The sequence below is a fragment of the Dryas octopetala genome, chromosome 1 (genome assembly GCF_963921425.1).
Source record: "Dryas octopetala chromosome 1, drDryOcto1.1, whole genome shotgun sequence".
NCBI lineage: Eukaryota > Viridiplantae > Streptophyta > Magnoliopsida > Rosales > Rosaceae > Dryas > Dryas octopetala.
This window is the reverse complement of record NC_141366.1, coordinates 23,013,133-23,031,980: the sequence shown is the minus strand read 5'-3', so window position 1 is coordinate 23,031,980 and position 18,848 is coordinate 23,013,133. Positions and strand designations below refer to the sequence as shown.

At 33.9% G+C, this 18,848-nt stretch overlaps 2 protein-coding genes across 2 annotated transcripts; one reads left to right on the top strand and one right to left on the bottom strand.

The window, feature by feature from the left end:
• Window positions 1-2,874: 2,874 nt before the first annotated feature.
• Window positions 2,875-6,997, top strand: LOC147299225 (double-stranded RNA-binding protein 1-like). Its single transcript, XM_086256517.1, has 6 exons — window positions 2,875-3,225; window positions 4,213-4,313; window positions 4,445-4,664; window positions 5,210-5,389; window positions 5,499-5,854; window positions 6,906-6,997. The coding sequence occupies exons 1-5, from the start codon at window positions 2,997-2,999 to the stop codon at window positions 5,846-5,848; spliced, it is 1,080 nt and encodes a 359-aa protein (XP_086112643.1). The 5' UTR covers window positions 2,875-2,996; the 3' UTR covers window positions 5,849-5,854; window positions 6,906-6,997.
• On the bottom strand, window positions 6,286-8,049 carry LOC147299224 (uncharacterized). The gene is made up of 2 exons (XM_086256529.1): window positions 7,917-8,049; window positions 6,286-7,397 (listed from the first exon to the last, which is right to left on the bottom strand). Exons 1-2 carry the CDS (start codon window positions 8,011-8,013, stop codon window positions 6,466-6,468), a joined length of 1,029 nt encoding a protein of 342 aa, XP_086112655.1. The 5' UTR covers window positions 8,014-8,049; the 3' UTR covers window positions 6,286-6,465.
• Window positions 8,050-18,848: the final 10,799 nt, after the last annotated feature.

The following is an 18,848-nucleotide window of genomic DNA, read 5'->3' as shown; positions in this document are numbered from 1 at the left end:
AGATAAAAAAATATTAAGAATTGGGACATGGAAGTTCAGTTTTTTTTTTGTTTTTTATATGTTTGGCAGAATGAAGTTAAGGTTTGGAGCTAGAAGATACTGTATTAAGTGCTAATTGTCAAACTCATCATTTTGTTCATATAACATATCATCTAAGCATATGAGACCTTAAAATGTACTTTAGCAGCGCATTTTGTATAGATCGAGGTTTATAAAAAAGTACCTTAAAATGTTCTTTGGTTTGTGATATAGGAAAAGTAGACTTTGAGTTTTAATTTATTAGTAACTCTGAAAACTTAGATCAATCTGTGAAAAGCTAATTTGAAGTTTTTTTTTCATTTTTAGTTGTGGTTTTGTGTTGGAATTGGTTAATTCAATATTAATCCAAACTTTTGATTGCTTTGTTTTCATAGTAGTAGTATATTAATGTGAATATATAAACTTCTGAGTGAGTGGACATTCATTGGCATATATAGGATTTGTTTTCAGTTTTCTTTTTTTCTTATACCATTTGATACATCACAAATTCGTTGGTCTTTAAGAGGGTCACATATATACATGTTTTTATTTGGTACATTATAAAGGTAGTCCTTCCTTATTAGCACTACAACCTTTAGTAGATTGGGGGCACTAATGAAACCTATTGTTGACTATTCTTTTTGGCAGTTTGGAGGCACTTGGATATAATTGGATGTTTGCGTTTTGGCAGTTTGTAGTCTCTTGGCTATTGGATGCTTTATTTTGAAGAGAGTTAACAAGTTAGGCTTGTTTTTGTTACTATAGGACCTACATATTAGTGTTTTTTAAAGGCCAATTTGAAACTATGGCAGTTGTGAAACTATTATGCTTATGCAGCCTTAACATTGGTATTTGAAGTAACTTATATATATTGTATTTCAGGACCAATATATTTAATGATGTGTTTTAGTTCCAATTGTTTCTTTTAATTTATATATATACTTGATAGCACATAAGTTTCATACTTAATGCTATATATAAAAAATTTCTAGTAGCAATCTAAAAAGCCTAAAAAAAATAATTTCGGAGGCACCAAAATATGTAATCAATAATTATTATATATTTGCAAAAATTAAAGATAGCATTTTAAAATTCTATAGTAATAATTATTATAGCTTCTTTAAAATGCTACGAAAGATCGTTACATATTCTAGCATTTTTAAAACGCTATTAAATACCACAAAAATAGCATTTTAAAAATGCTATTGCATATCTTTCTATAGCATTTTAAAAACGCTATTATATAGATTTTTTATAGCGTTTCAAAAACGCTATAGAAAGGAATTTTTTTATAGCGTTCTAAAAACGCTATAATAAGTCTTGGGTCTATTATAACGTCAGCTGACATAGCGTTTTCAATAACGCTATAAAAGGGCTTTTATAGCGTTTTTTGAGTGCTATAAAAGCCCTTTTGTGTTCTAGTGCATCTCTCTAATAGAGGTACGTTCCACTTGAGTGGGTTCCACTTGATGAGATCTACCTCTACTGGAGAGATGATATACTTAGATGGTAACCCTAGCATTTTCCTAATGATGATAGTCAACCATAGGGGAATGGATCAAGGTGTAGGGTGGGTGTGTGTGTGTGTGTGTGAGAGAGAGAGAGAGAGAGAGAGAGAGAGAGAGAGAGGTTGAAAGTGAAATCCAAAAAGAAGACTACATATTTGGGCATTTGGTAGGTGTATTTATATGAAGGGTAGTTTGGACCTTTCACATCTCAAAAGGATTAAAAATAAATAAATTGTAAAGCTTACAATTGAAATGTTAGAAAAGTAAAAACTAGATTAGATGGAGTTAGTAGGTTAAGACTCGCTTGTAGACTTCGAGTTCTTGTGCAGCTTAGGGTTTACGTATATTATTTGAGTGTTTGTTTGAGGCTTTGAGCTTTTTATTGAATCTTATTAGAACCTAAAACAATTAAAAATGTATATTATTTGAGTGTTTGTTTATTGAAAATTGTTTGAGTTTGTCCAAGACATGTAATTTAAAGGGAAAAAAATGTTTTTGGTTCTTGTGTTTTATCCGAATACATATTTGGTTATTGTGGTTTTAAAACTCTATATTTAGTCTTTGTGTTTTATATGATTTACAATTTTAGGACATATTGCACCCAACATTACTCAAATCGAAACTAATAACTTATTTAAACTTACAAGTTTTACTAAAAAATGACAAAAAATCATGCATATAACATTCAATTTGATTTAAAAAAAAAATTAAAGAAATCCAAAACTTAATGTTTAAACCTTAAAAATTTTGTGAGTCTCAATCTCTTTAGCAAATAAATACAAAAGTGAAAATTGAAATTAATTTTAGAAAACTCATAAGATGATCTTTCAATCTGCCAACAAAATTTTTCTCAAAAACAAATGGATAATTTATCCCCAAATTGAAAATTTGAGTTTTATTAAAATTGTCCTAAAATTACAAACAACATAAAAACACAAGTACCATATTTGTTTTCGGGTTAAAACATTGGGACCAACATCGTTTTTTTTTTTTTTTCCCCTAATTTAAATGCAATCCCATAACCCTCCAATAAAATGTTTTATTTTTGTTTTTTGTTTTTTGAATGACATGGAAATAAAAAGTAAATCAACACTCCCCTTCCTGTTCAAAGAAAATGCCGATGATTTTAACATGCGGAGACAATGTGTACTGAACTCCCAAGTATACTCCGAAGTCGAAACCTTATTTTTACTGTCTCCACGCCAAATGAACTCACCTGATTGGCAAATCCCAGTCCAAAGACCGTGGACGCAGCAAAAATTAGGGCCTACAAAGCAAAGCAATCATTAAATCATCGACAATATATGAGACCATACCAACACGAAAAACACGCGGGAAGGGAAGCATTGCATTTGTGGTCTTTAGAAAACGAAACCAAAAGACAGAGGCCTCTCATTGTGTTGGTCGTGGTCGTGGTTTCGTGTTGTAATTTCTTATTTTCAGAGAGAAAACAAAACAAGAAAGAAAAGAATGTACAAGACAAAGCTGCAGGAGTTGTGCCATGAGAAGAAATGGGGGTTGCCAAGGTACACCGCCATGAAAGACGGACCCGAACACAGCCCTCGCTTCAAGGCCTCTGTATCAGTCAATGGGTTCTGCTTCGACTCACCTATTTCTTGCAAATCTTCCAAAGAAGCCCAAAACCAGGCTGCCATGCTCGCTTTCCTTCACTTCACCTCTCCACCGTCTTCTTCTTCTGGTATATATTTAATTTATTTTCTATCTAATTTGGAAGTTGAATGGGAATTCATAAAAATATTTCTTAATAATTGAAAGAGATTTTGAGGAACCATATGCATCCATCTGTCGAATAAAAGGTCTTCATGTCAAAGATTCATGTTTTGCTTGCTAAAAGACTAAGGGGTAATTAGATGCTTTCTTATACTAAGAACGTCATTTTCTGATTTCCTTGTATTATATAATCGGGAAAATATTAAGTTGCATAGTTATTTCAATCAAAAAAAAAAGTTGCATGGTTATCAATGTTCATGTTGTATTGTATTACTCACTATCAGCAAGGAGAAAGATTAAAGTATGAGATTTATAAGATAAAATTGTGGGGTTTATAAGATTTTAATAAATGTTATTGACATTATTACCCTTACATATGTTTTAATTATCTTTCAGATTTCTTCATTAGTCACTAGTTCCTTTTTGTGTTCCAGTACTTTTGTTGCATCTTGCCAAACTTCAGCAACAATCAAATTACACACTATAATTTAGGCTAATCAACAAACTGTGTCAAAATTACTAATCTTCTTGCTACCAAGTTTATACTTATTTTACCATATATCATAGCAGTTTTATTCATGCTATGGAAAGCCAAATCCAGATTATGTTTCTGGAAACCTAAAAAATGTTTTACGTTTTGAGCACCTACAATTGCCAAGTTTGCAGACTATCCTGAAAATGAGAGATGTTACTATACATGTTGCATAGTATCCTACATGTTAGAACAGGTATAAGATAAAATAAATCAAGATCCTCAGGCAGAATTCTGTGGGAAATTATGTAACACTTTTTTTCTCTTTCCTTTCTGCGCAGTTCAATAGCTTTTTGAATCCATTTTTAACATGGTTCTGCACTGTTCGCCTTCCATTTCTGCTTATTTCCTCTCACTATCTTCACTAGCTTATTGATTTACTCATGTCAATGGATATCTCTAACATTCAACTCATGCATATAGGTTTGTGCTATCAATACAAGAGCCAGCTGCAGAACTATGCTCAGTCGAAAAATCTTGATTCTTCATTATATTCCAGTAAAAATGATGGGCCACCTCTTGCAGTTCAGTCCTGTACCATTTTGTTCTCAATTTCTGCTTATGGTGTTGTGTGTGTTTGTGTGCGCGTGACATTATAAATATGAAATGTTAAATTTATAGAATACACTATTCATTTCTTTATGTCCCTCCACAGGATGAACCTGGTCAGTACAAGAATCTCTTACAGGAGTTAGCTCAGAAAGAAGGCTTTTGCATGCCAGCTTATACAACTGTGAAATCCGGTGCATCTCACATGCCAATTTTCTCTTCCACTGTGGAAGTAGAAGGAGAGAAATTCTGCGGGGAAGCGGGGAAATCCAAGAAAAAGGCAGAGCTGAATGCTGCAAAGGTTGCTTACACTGCTTTAAAAGAGCGTAAGTTAGTTCTCCCTCTTCGGATGATAGCTGTCGGTGCTTTAAATTTTTTGACAGAAGGAAGCTTCTTTTAGTTTTCATTTAACATGAGCAAGAACAGAACAGATTTTACATGTTCTGCATATGAACTTTTGTCTTTTATATTCTTTACATTTCATATCCTTTGGTTACAATATATAGTGTCATATGTCTCCACCCATTGTCAAATGGTTTTAGGTTTCATTGACTGATAGACATCATGCACATAAATGATCAATTTCATCTGGTAGCTGAATCATTGCAGATCGGTTTTGACTCGATACTCAGAGAAAACTTTAGTTTGTTGACTTGCCAGTATTTGGATTTATTCACCTGGTTTATATATATGTATTGATATCCACTGCCCTCCTTTAGGGAAACATGGTAATCTTTATTCTGCTATACACATTGTTGCAATGCCAAGCTCTGTATCCAACGTTGAAGTCATGTATTTGCTTCATTACTTGTGCACATTTTCATGGCAGAAAATGAATGATGGTACATTGACAAGGTTACTTTCTTTTCAGGTGGATTGAGCCTGAATACCAAGCTCACTTCCCCTCATGACCTAATAGAAAGTGCTCTCAAAACCACTCAAAGCTCTGACTTGACAATGACTGTTGATTCACTCCAGAATCTCATGCATGAACATCAGTTGGTTTCATCTCCAGCTACCAAGTATGAGGAATGTGCTAAAGAAATAAAAGGTGACATCTTCATCTGATACCTAGTACATTCAAATCTTTCTATCAATTCATATGAAGTTAAAAACTTTTTCAAGTTGTCTTATCCAAACAATTTTGATTTGTCATGCAGTGATCATTGATGAAGTTCAAGAGTCAGGCACACCAAGCAATTTATCAGCCAACATGGATAACGTGAACACAACCAGAAAGCCTTCCTTATGCTCTGAATCAATACTCTCTTCAACCAAAGAAATCCCTTCCTCTCCAGCATTTATACAACCCAATCTTTCTGCTGTCTCGGTTTCAGATACAAATGTAGCGAAAAGTGCAGGATTGAGGAGTTACTTGCTGTGCAACAGAGTTAGAGTTTACACACAGTTTCCTGATATTGCATTCCCTAATTCCATAACGGTGCTGCCTGTTAGTGATGGCAAGTGGGTAGCTTTCAGCTTGGAGTTCCCAAATCAAGCAAGCAATTAACTTGAGGTACTTCTACCATTTTCTTAACTAGGTATGACCTTTGATATATAGGTCTTAGTTTCACACCGTGATATCCAACTCTAGACCTTCAGACATTCTACAAGGAACTAGGATAATTGTTATGTTTAAATTCTCTAAACTTATGATATATAATTGCTTCTCATGCTGATCCCGTTTGCATTAGTCTGACGAACTTATAAGTTATATATAATTAAGACAAACTAGTACTATATCTTATTATTATTGAACTGGTTTACTTTTGGTGCAAGACTGTGGTGTGGGTTAACACAAACACCCCTAGATATAGGGACTCTGTACTTCTGGAATTTATATAGACACTCCATAAGGTTTTAAAGTTGTCGCAAATTAAACCCTCCATGAACATTCCACTAGAGATTTGCTGATATCAGTATACAAAAACAATAAAAAATAAAAGAAGTAAAAACCTATAAATGAAAGAATTAAGCTTGAACATTAACAGTAATAAAAAGTAAGGTAACCTTAACAATACACTGGGGATGACCTTGAATTGCCAATCCCCTTTATTCAATTCATGTTATTTGCATATAATGCCTGTGGTGCCACATAGGGTGTGGCTTGTATGCACAAGTCACTAATTACAGCTCTTGGCGTTTAAATTCCTCTATGGAATTGATTGCATACTTAACATACAAACCAAGCACCAGAAAAAATAAAAATGTCAGGACCAAGTTCACCAATCTCCTTGGCTGCTTCAGCTGATCCCTAACCAACCCATCAACAACCGGCCTATAACTATAACCTTGGGGTGGTCTATAATAGCTTTTATCAACCCCATCCTCTTGCCCATCATGAATTGCTCCTTTTATTGAATCAGCAACCTTTTTCCCACCATGATCTTCAGTACTTTTAGTGTTTGCCTTGGCCAACTCATGATCATTAGTAGCCCTCTTTTCCTTCTCCAATGCTTTCTGAGCAGCAGCATTGCTAGACTCAGCTGCCTTCTCCTTCTCTGGTGTCTGCTTAGCATGCCCATCAGCTTTTGACCCATTGGTTTGCTTTTGCTTGTGATCCATAGGGCCTAATGAAGGCACTTGTTGATGATCACTACCACTCATGGGCTTTTGGGGCTTTGGGGCTTCTGTGGTTGGCTTATGGGCTTCTTTGGGTAGTGGCTTTTGGGCTTCTGTAGTTTGTGGCTTTTGGGCTTCTGTGGTTTGTGGCTTTTGGGCTTCTGTGGTTGGTGGCTTTTTGGTTTCTGTGGTTGGTGGCTTTTGGGCTTCTGTAGTTGGTGGCTTTTGAGCTTCAGTTGTTGGTGGCTTTTGGGCTTCAGTTGGTGGTGGTCGCTTTGGTGCTTCTTCGACAAGTGGAGCAATGGTCTTTGGAAGCTTGACATAAAGAAGGCCGCTCTCAAATTTTGCGGAGATGTCGTTGGTGTCGCAATTTGTTGGGATGGGGAACTCCTTGCGGAAGTGCTGCCATTTATTGTCATGACCAACTGAGCGCTCACCAAGCACCCTTATTTTATTTGATGAGGTTACTTGAATTTTCAGATGCTCCTTTCTAAATCCTGTACAAACAATACTAATAAATATATAATAAAATCAATATATGCCAAAGCAAACCCAATTCCCATGCATTCATTTCTAGTGGATTTCTCTATGTAATATTTGAAAGTCACAATGTTTGAGAGTTTCCAATTTGAATTTCCCTTTTCAGATAAAAACAAACTAAAATTAAAATTGATGTTAAATTAATTGCTAGGATCTCGATTTGGTTTGTATTAATCATTTAGTTTCGCTGCTTTTGTTTGGAACATTGCTGCCCCAAACTTTACAACAACAAAAAAAAAAAAACAGTACATATGCATGTGAAAGAACATAATAGTATAGGGAAAAAAAATTGTATATGATCATTTGGCCTTAACTAGAAACGTTAATTAACTACAGGAATATGATTCAAAACTGAAATAAAGAAAAACAAAGTGAAGGACAGTTAAAAGAAAAGTTGAGATAGAGAGGTTTGAAGAACAATTAACATAGACAAATATGATGAAAGGGAGTTAATTAATTATAAGCATGCAACAAACCGGGTAGGTAGACGATGAGAGTGTCATAAGCTTCCTCTCGTGTCCACTCTGCTGTTGGTTCAACATCTTCATACACACGATTAATTGCTGTTGCCATCTTATAATATATTTAGCCTTTAATTTGTTTTCAGGCTCTCTCTCTCTCTCTCTCTCTCTCTCTCTCTCTCTCTCTCTCTCTCTCTCTCTCTCTCTCTCTCTCTCTCTCTCTCTCTCTCTCTCTCTCTCTCTCTCCTCTCTCTCTTGGGTCTGTGTATATTAGTTTTCTGTTTGATTCTTGAAAATGCAAGCTCTGGTTGGATGGATTTATACACACATGTTGTGACTTTCAGATTGGTAACTGAGAGAGAGGTCCTTCTTTCTTATTGGCTTACCTTTGTGTGTTTTCTTTGGATTTAGTTATTCCTTTTTTGGGTAGCTAACTTTCTTTGGGGTGTACGTGTCTGGGAATTTCTCTTTCTCTTGTTCAAGACCTTCAAAAATGCTTTGGTTACGTAGGAATTAGTGGGTGACTTCATGCATGGGCAAAGCCAAAGGTTCCTTAATTGTCTCCTTCACATACTCTTTCAAATTTTTCTTGCTAGAATATGAATATCTTCCTTAGACATTGACAAGGACTTTCAATTTGCGGCTACCTCATTGTGAATGGTTGGCACAAATTGAATTGGTACCTAAATTAAGATTAGGTTCACATTTTTTTATTCTACATTATAAAATAAAAAAATTAAAAAAAAAACGAGTAAAGATGGGTTTACATTTGACGTAAACATTCCAGCAATGCTCTGAAATTACAAAATAAAAATGAAGCAATACCAATAAAGAATAATAAAAACAGCATATACTGGGAAGTACACAAAACTTGGTCTGACCCTTTGGTCCTAGCTACAAACCACTAAACCATCAAAAACTTTTCTTTTTTGTTGGTAAGTAAAAATTTATTGAACCAAAAAGAGAGCTACAACCGCATAGTTAACAAATTAACAAAACACATGCAAGAACAGAAAAAGAAGAGGCTAGAAAACTAGCAACATAAACTGCTGCAAAAGATACTATCACATGCAACAGCAACAAGCACAACAAGGGAACGTACACACCAATATTAGATTTTCCAATTCCTAAGGAAAGACAAGTTGGCTGGAGAAGACCTCATATTGGTAGCAGTCAACCTAAGTCGGATATATGTGTTGGAAATAGACTTAGCAGCACCAAGGGATCGGAGGTAGGGGAGTGCTCATTCAAAAACTTTTCTCCATAAGTAGAATTGCATGCGTACATTATCTATGAAGACAAAATGAGTATTCAACCATTTTGTTGTGTTTTAAATTTATTACTTTGCCAATGTTCATCTAGAATTTCTTGAATTGAAAGACTATATATATATATATATATAAATTTTCACGCATTTTCCTTTCCTTTAGCTTCTAAGTAACTGAACATATAGGTTATGTTTGTTTAGCCGTAATCTAAGGCTTGAAATATGAATTGTACTCTTAATCCTAACTATTCCGTAGTGTAATGATTTTCAATTCCTATTCCGTCTTGAACAAAAACATAATCCAAATTAGGACTTGTTGTTTTCATTATAGTTTTTGGTAGATGTCATAATGAAATTAATGAAACATGTAATACTATTTTCAACAATTATTTATCTTTTAATTTTTTAATATTAGTATTGAATGCATATAATCTAGCTACCCTAATCTTGAAGATTTGTTTTGACGGGAGAGAAAAAAAAAAAAAAAAAAAAAGCTTGACATCTGCAAATATATAGAACAAGTAATATACAAGAGAATACTTTGTTTGAATCAAGTAATAATACACAGAGGAGAGATAAAACAAATTTATAAATCATCCATCATAATCCAATAATATATATAATCAATCTATATTAATATATAGAAAAATGATGTTGCAGATTCATCGATTGATTGATATTAACCAATCTATATTAATATATACAATCTAATCAATTTATATTGTAATTTTCATAAAAGATGTTGCAAATTCATATTGAAAGAAAGGAAAATCGATGGGGTCAAAAGTAGGATAGCAGATTCAAAATTGATGTAGCAATCATATTGAAAGAAGAAAAAATGATCGAGGTTGCAGCTTTTATATATTCTATATAATCTACGGGTTTCAATTTTCTTCTCCGTTTAAAAAAAAAAAAATCTTTTTGTTATTTCTTCTCTTTTCATAGAGGAAGGGATGGATGCGCCACGGTAAATCTGTCATAGATAGAGAAGATGAGACGATGAATGATGTGGGGAGAAGTACTGAATATGTCTTTTTCTAATTCTTCAATATAGCCAAATAATAAAATAATATATATATTGTAATTTTTACATTACAGATTAATTATGAAATATGAATACCAAAAGAAATACCACCTCCTTTTTGGTATTTTTATTCCTTTTTTTTTATGGAATTGATTTACAGTCAACTAAAGTCAATTTCTTAGTTTGGTTTCATTTCCAGTAAACCAAATATCATGTCTTCCTGGAATAGAATCTAATTCTCATTCCAAGTATTGGAAAACGAGATGAAAACTGAAAGGGAGAGAGTGAGCCACGGGTGTGACTATAGGCCGAAGGCCCCTTCTTAATAGCACTCAAACATGGAGATACCTTAGGCTCCTTAAACTAACGTTTTTAGCCCTTCTATTATCCCCGTAGGACTTTATTAAGGATGGGCACAACATAATGAAATGGTACTGAAACGAAAGCGGCGGTTTACAGCCAATCAAACATGGCCATATAATGTAATAAATTAAGAGTTTTGTTTTATTATCTTTCATTTTAATTGAAATCATAGAGGGTATGGGTTCGATGTCAAAGTGTCAATAATGAGTTAAAGATATGATCAATTACCAATGGAAGTTGTTTGTCACATATTTTTATTGGGAAATTTCATTAAATAACCTCTTTAATACAACTCTATATTTTTTAACTCTCCACTCACAACTCTTACTTTTTTGACTCTTTGGCCACTTTTCGGACAAAAATGTCCTTTTAGTTGCCACATGGTCGACAAAAAAATTGATTTTAACAAAAATGTGAAAAAAAAAAAAGAATATGATAAACTGGCTACAACACTATCTAAAGTACGTGACTGTAGCACAATTTGTTGAACATGTGTTGACCATTTTGCAATCGATCGTTTGTCGTCGACGATCAACTTTCAGATCTGAAACAATAAACCTAGGTCGAAATTTCATCAAAAAAAGTTGAAAGCCAACTTGAAGACTCTTCAGTTTTTTTGTTAAATTACATTTTGTGGGCATCAGAGAAGTTGACATGGCATGATTCAGGTTGTTGGATTTTTTTAGATGGCTGAGATTCAAAGCCTGGTACAATCTGTTACCATTTTGCCCTGGCAAAGGATCTAGATCCTTAATGGAGACATAGGCTTTGAAAGTTTGATGTTCTTCCCTTTCCCCTTTTGTATCATTTTTCCCCCTTTCCCGTCATTTTCCTTGTCCATTCTCGTCACTTCCTACACACATTCCCAAATCAACAAAAAGAGAGGTATAGTACGGAATCAAATCAGGGTTTTGAAGACAATATGCAACACCTCTTTACAATCATACAAAGATCACTCAAAACGGAGCTCTACAACTCAAGATATGTGGCCTCAAAGTAGGCTACCCGAAAACTGCCATTTTTTCCCAAAAATTTCAAGATTTTCCAAACTTCCTCCAACTTCGATCAATTCCCTTCGATTCTAACACCCCAAATCAGTTTCTTAAGCTTCTAAATACATGTTTAAAGCCTTCCAATCCATCACCCAACTTCAAATCAACATAGAAATCAAATCCTCTTTTAAGAACATAAACCCAAAAATGATAAGGACATCCCTCCGAATTTAATTCTCTTCCTTTTTCCCATTCATTTCCTATGTTAAAGTGATCAAATAAACTTCTCTAACAATTCCTTTAACCCTTGCATAATAAAAAATGATACCCAAGCTCAAATCTAAATAAAAACAGAGAGTGTAAAAGATTAAAGTTTACCTCATTGTTTCTTCCTTCTTTCTCCTTCCCCTCTCTGCACTCTTCTTTCTCTCTCTGTTACTCTTCTCTCTCTCTCTCTCTCTCTCTCTCTCTCTCTCTCTCTCTCTCTCTCTCTCCCTCCTTCTCATTTCTCTCTGGTTTCCTCTCTTTCTCTTCTTCTTCACCTTCTCTCTCTCTCGGGTTTCCTTGGTTTGTTGCAAACACAGCCTTGCTCTTTGTTTTAACAACACCCACTGTTGTTGTCTTTGGTTTAAACTCAGCCACTACTACAAAAATGTAAATAGACATCGGTCAATAAACAACGATTCTTATTTTGTCCGTTATCTTAATTTACCACACAACGGTTTTTTAAAAACTGTTATATGAAGGTATATTATCCTATGGTATTTGATTTGATGTTTTTTTCTAAATTATTATACACAATAGTATTAGGCAAAATCGTTGTGTTGGGCAGGTGAAAAAAAAAAAAAACACGCTCTCTCTCCTCCCACTTAAAAAAACACGCTTTCTCTCTCTCCTCTACCTAAATTTCATTTCACGCTATCTTTCTCTCTCTGCACTTAGATCTCTCTGTGTTTCTTCAACACCGAAACAATATCTAAATCTCTCTCTTCGTCTTCATTGGTCTTCTGCTCTGGGCTTGAAGATGTCGAACAAAGCCGAATCTTCTGACCTATAAGCCCCAAATCCCTCTTCAATTTTACTTGCTTTTGCTTTGCTTAAATTTGTTTTGAACTTTGTTTTTTGGGGGGTTTTGTGGGTTTTAATATGATTGTGGTTTTTGTTTCAGTAAGGGGGCCAAAGGGACTTCAGCACGACGATTTTGGAGTGCAAGAAGGCTGCGAATCGGCTTGTTGAGGATGAAGCTATCAACGACGACAACTCAATCGTTGATCTCCACCCAGAGGCCATGGAGAAGCTTCAGCTCTTCTGTGGTGACACTATCTTGATCAAGGTTCGATTTATATGTCTATTATTCTTCTATTCCTTTATATATAAAAATAGAAATATTATTGATGGAGTTTTGGTTGCAGACATTTTCTAGTTAGGGCTAATGGAAAATTAAGGTTTATAGGTTTTCTGTATTTTCTTTGGGATCTGGGAATTGGGCGTGTTCTGGGGTCTGAAGTATTGGGATTTTTGTCTTGAAATTTTGGATTTTTGTAGTGAAGTTTATGTTTTTCTGCATTGCTCTTGCTGATGAACCAAAGATCTCTCTGTTTCTCTCTCTCGTTCTGCTCTCTGAGGTATTTTCCTATGTTTTGTACTAATTATATGTTCGACCCTGTATTTGATATGGATAGGAATCTTGGGGATTATGCTTTGGCGATACCAAATTACCAATTATATTTGCAAATGCTAGTTGGTGTTTGATTTGAATAATAAGGTTTTTAGTGTTATTTGTTACAGCCACCAATTATATTTGACAACTCTAGTTGCTGCTTGATTTGAATATAAAAGTTTCTATTTTATTTGTTTCAACTTTCATATCATATTTGACAATCCTAGTTGGTGTTGATGTAAATAATAAGGATTATAGTGTTATTTGTTTCAATCACCAAGAGTGATATTTGTCATGTAAAAGACTTTTTGTTCTGTTTTCGTACAATTTTGGATGATTTTTTTGGTCAAACATTTTGTTTTAGTTAAAGAGGGGGCATCAATTACATACATTTATGTCTGTTTTGTAAATGGTGAATGTAATATCTAATATTATATATCTTTTCAAAAAAAAAAAAAAAACGGGTTGCCTATAGATTTAAAGCTCTATATTTGATGAAAGTATCATATATTTGCATTTGCATAATGTTATAAAAGCATCAAATAAGGAAAAAAAACTTTTGTATTCCTTTTGAATAAAACAATGCTATAGATTAGACTACTTAGAAGTTTTGCTCTTAATTTCTTAGGAGTTTCTATTGCATAAACATATTATCTAGTTTGAAGACTTGCATGAGGTTAACTAAGGCTTGATATATTGGTAATTTCTGCTATCATATGTTTCTTATTTCATTGGTAGTTTTGGTCATATGGTTCTTATTTTATGGTATCCATTGTCTATCATTACTATGATTATTGAACTTTCCCACATGTTGTTTCTTTTTGACTTCCATGCTAATTTGTCTTCCGTAGGAATTGGATATAATGGGTTCTAAGAGGTTGTTCAGATGACAAGCTTCCTTGGGCAAAGGTTTGTATATGCTAATTGATAAAATTTCAAAAAGAAAAAAAAAGATTCATTATGAAGCTATGGTCAGTAGTAAATTAGTAAAGTTGTCCTTTTTATTTTTATTTTTTCAGAAATCCAAATTAAATTGGGAATCCTTTGGGACCAAGTATCCATAAGTGTGTAGTGTGCTTTCTTAAACTCCATCTTGATTTGTGGTCTATTGTTTACTCTAAGAATTGGGGTCTGACATTATTTTGGAGCTGCATCTAATGTCTGTAATTATTCTCTTACACTTCAAAAAAAAAAAAAAATCTAATGTCTATCATTGTCTTCTTTCTAGTGCACTAATCAAATTTATTATTTTCTTAATTTATTTCATTTTACTGATTTCTTGAACTTTACTTTTGATTTTAGAGGTATTGGTTTCTTTTTTGATGACTGTGATAAATATCTTCAGAGAGCCATATAAGATTTTTTAAACTGGCATTATTCTCCATTGGTGCAAGAATATATTAACTGTCATAGTTGCTATTTGAGGTATGAGTTTTATGCCTTCTACACTCAAAAAACTGAAGCTTCTATTCTCATGGTAGCTCATCGTAGTTTCTATTGTTAATATTTGTTATTTATTTCTTGAGTTGTATCTACTTACAGATCAGCACTTGCATTAATGGATTTTACTGTGATCAATTCACCCCAAAAGAGTTCCAAAATGTGGACTGAGAATTGGAGTGGATGGTAAGGTGCCTAAATAATCATATTACTTTCTGATGTTTGGAACTAGTTTATGTAAATATGAATTGATTTATTGTATCATATTTTTTTGATCTGATTGTATTTTATTGGCAATGTACCTTCAAAACATTTTTTATTGGGTTTTACTGATATGTGGTTTGTTTATTGATTTTGTAAATTATATGAGTTTATTGATATGAGTTTACTGATATATGCTTATATATTTTGCTTGATCTTTATTGATTTTGTTTACTAATATTGGGTTTGTTTATTGATTTGGTTTTAGTTGAATCAGTATTTTGGTTGTTCAAAATGTTGTTTCCTTTGGTTTAGTCTTGGTTGCTCAGCTTCATGTTGACAGAAAACTGAGTTCACCACTGGAGGTCTGATCCTCAAAGGAGAGGTCCGGACCTCAAGCCTAGGTCTCAAACACCAATCTTACTGGAGGTCCGGTTCTCAAGGGTGAGGTCTGGACCTCAAACCTAAATTTCTAAATCCAATCTTAATGAAGGTCTGATCCTGAAGGGTGAGGTCCGGACCTCAAGCCTAGCTTTGTATTCTAATTTCTTGTGGGATTGAATGCTGGATCATAATGAAATTTTAAAGCTTGCATGATTATTCAAATAATAAGTTGGGTACTAAGAAAATGGACCAAACATGATTTGTGCATAGATTTTGTAGTGATGATCATTTACAGAAATTTCAAAAAGATAAAAATATTCACTTATCTGCAAATGAAAAACCCAACAATGAAAAAAATGCATGGACCCAACAATATTTGGTCAAGATACAAAAAGTTAGTACATTTTCCTTCTTTCAAAACTTTTTTACTTGACCAAATAAGTGAATATTTGTATCTTTTTGAAATTTCTCTGAAGTTTATCTAAATGTGACTTTGTGTGTGTTTGTGCTCTTTTACAGGGACTTTGTTAGTTTTTTTAGAGCTTTAGAGTTGGGGCAGCTATTTAAAAATGTATGGGGAAGAGAAAGGACAATACTTATACCCAAGAAGATATCGATGTGTAAATATACAAAATTATCAAGGATTATAATAGTGTTTTCAATTCTTCTATTTAGAGCTTGCATATGATTTATCTATTGCTTTGCATTGCATTGATATCCTATTAGCTTTGTTTTGATTGTAGTTGACAGTAAGAAGCTGGCAGATATGGATGCATATGCCTGTGACTTAGGGGGGTCAAGTTGGAAGGAAGTAAATGTGTTATGTTAAGCTAGTTTTTTTTAAATTTTTTTTATGTGTCTTTTCTTTTAAGCTAGTTTGACTGAATGTATTTTTTGTACAACTGATCACACTTATAGAACCTATCATGTAAAGTAATCTTACATATATTTATAAAGTATCTTTTGGTTTAATTCTGAGCATGAGTGTGCATTGGTATACTATAACTAAGTGTTGTATTGCATTGGTTTTCAATAAAAACCAATGTCCCAAAGCATTATATACATCAAAATCAAATTGGAATTATTATCTTACACAATGGTTATATGGTTAAAACCAGTTGTACTAAGTGTCGTCCTACAATGGTTTTCAACAGAAACCATTGTACCAAAGCATTATATACATCAAACTCAAATTGAAATTATTATCTTGTACAGCGTTTATATGGTTATAACCATTGTTTAAAGTGTCGTCTTACAACGGTTTTCAATAGAAATCGATGTACCAAAGCATTATATACATCAAAAGCAAATTGAAATTGTTATTTTACACAACGGTTATTATACATAAACCGTTGTCCTAATGACTATTTCACATCGTGTTTATATTTAAAACAGTTGTAAAATACATGTTTTAGGGTACAGAAACCGTTGTCTCGCCTATTAGTACACAACGGTCTTTAAATAAAAATTGATGTCTAGATAAGTACACAACAACGGTATCTCCTAAATCATTAGTTTTTGAGGGTACAACGGTTTTAAATTAAAACCATTGTGTTAATATTTACAAGACAACAGATATTACCCATTGTCTATTGGTACCCCAATAGACGTCGGTATTTTGGTAACTTACACAACGGATTTTATCCATTGTGTATTACGTTTTTTGTAGTAGTGAGCCACTGCCTAGCACCACCGAACACACACACACACACACACACACCTCACCTCCATTGCTTCACTAACACACTAACACACTAACACCCAACAACCTCTTCAAAATCCAAGTGTAGAAAACATCTAAGGAAAATATATATATAATAAAATTGAATATATTTAAATATAAATATTAACATAAATATAAATGTAATTATAATATATAATTATAAATATAAATATGAACATAACTATAATTGTAATTAATTTAAGCTAATTAAATATAATTAATTAATTGTTTTTTATAAAAATATAGGTTATTACATGTTCGGTAGATATCTGTTGAATGTTTGAGAAAAGTTTGACACTGGTTCGTCGAACAAACTGCGAACAAAAAATGAAAAACACAAAAAAACAAAAAAACAAAAAATTACTATCATACCTTATCTGAAGGCGAATAAAGGGCGAGTAGAGGTTTCATTCATGAAAACTAATTTGTATTTCTATAATATTATTTCCTATATGTAACAAAGAGAGAAAACTTAGAGTTTAATGGAAAAAGCTGACATAGATGTTATGGGTCGAATATTTTTTATTTTATTTTTTATAATTTCATCCTGACCGCAAGCCTGGGTTGAGAGATGCAATTAGGCACACGGCTTGAATAAGGGAATTTGGGCATGAAGAAATGAGGTTATGAGAGGACGAGGTGTGCAATGAGAGTTTTAAGATTGTTATGGTTGAGGTTTATGAGTGTTGGGTTGGGTACTTGGGTGTATAAGGAGAGTTTTTTTTTTTTTTTTAATTTTTTTTTTTATAAATAATGTGGGTTGTCCTTTAAGGTATTTTCCCTTTGTGTCAATTAGGTAAATTTACAAATTAAGTTATTGAGATGTGCAAAAAGAAAAAAAAAGTGTGCAAAAAGAAAAAAAAAAAGAGTGTGCAAATAACAGCTCTAAAAAAAAAAAAAAAGTGAAAGAAAACTTTTGGGAAATTCTATACACAGGGATGGACGCACGGCCAAGCTTGGGGGGTCGGGCGACCCCCCGAACGGCGGAGCACGAAGGCTTGGACCTCTGGACGGCGACACCAGCGACCCCCCGACGTGAAGAAGGCGACCCCCCGACCCCGACGACGGCCCGACGTGATCACGTGAAGAAGGCGACCTCTAGGGCTCCGCTGCTCCAGCCTCCAGCCTTCCAGGTGATGAAACGCCATGAAAGCTCCGCTGCTCCAGTGCTCCACTGAGAAATTGAAAATTGAAAAACAGAGAGAGAGGAGAAGAGGAGCTGCGTGGGGGCGTGGGCTGCGTGGCCAAAAAAAAAAAAAAAGACTGAATAAGTTATAAGGGGCTGGGCTAGTGGGCTGGGCTAGTGGGCTGTGGCCTACGGGCTGTCAGCTGTGTATTTTTTTTTTTAAGTTCCTACTCAAAACGACGTTGTTTTGAGCTAGGAATTAAAACAAAACAGAATGGCTTTTGCTCCCAGCCACTTCCGCTCTTCGTCAATATCAAATAATCAACCCTATTCATTAACAGCAAACCCAGTCGCCACACAGCCACACAGTCACACACAGAGGTCAGAGCCGAAGTGCCCAACCCAGCCAGTCGTGACGCCATCGCCCCTGCTGCAGTGCCACCCACCGTCGCCCCTGCTGGCTGCTGCCCAGTGCCTCTCAAAACTCAAGTTTGAAGTTTCAATTTTATTTTTTCAAGTAAGTTTAAAATTCAAACCCTAATTCCTAATTTTCAATTCACCTTAAATTTATAATATATGTTGTTTTTTTAATTAATTGATAAGATTATTGTAATGAAATTAGACTAATTAGTGGTTTATTGATGTTGATTTAATTATTGGTTAATTAATTGATTGTGGGTTTTTATTGCATTAATATGATTATTGATTTATTGGATTGTTGTTGATTATTGTTATTATTTTGATAATTTGATTAATTGATTATGGAT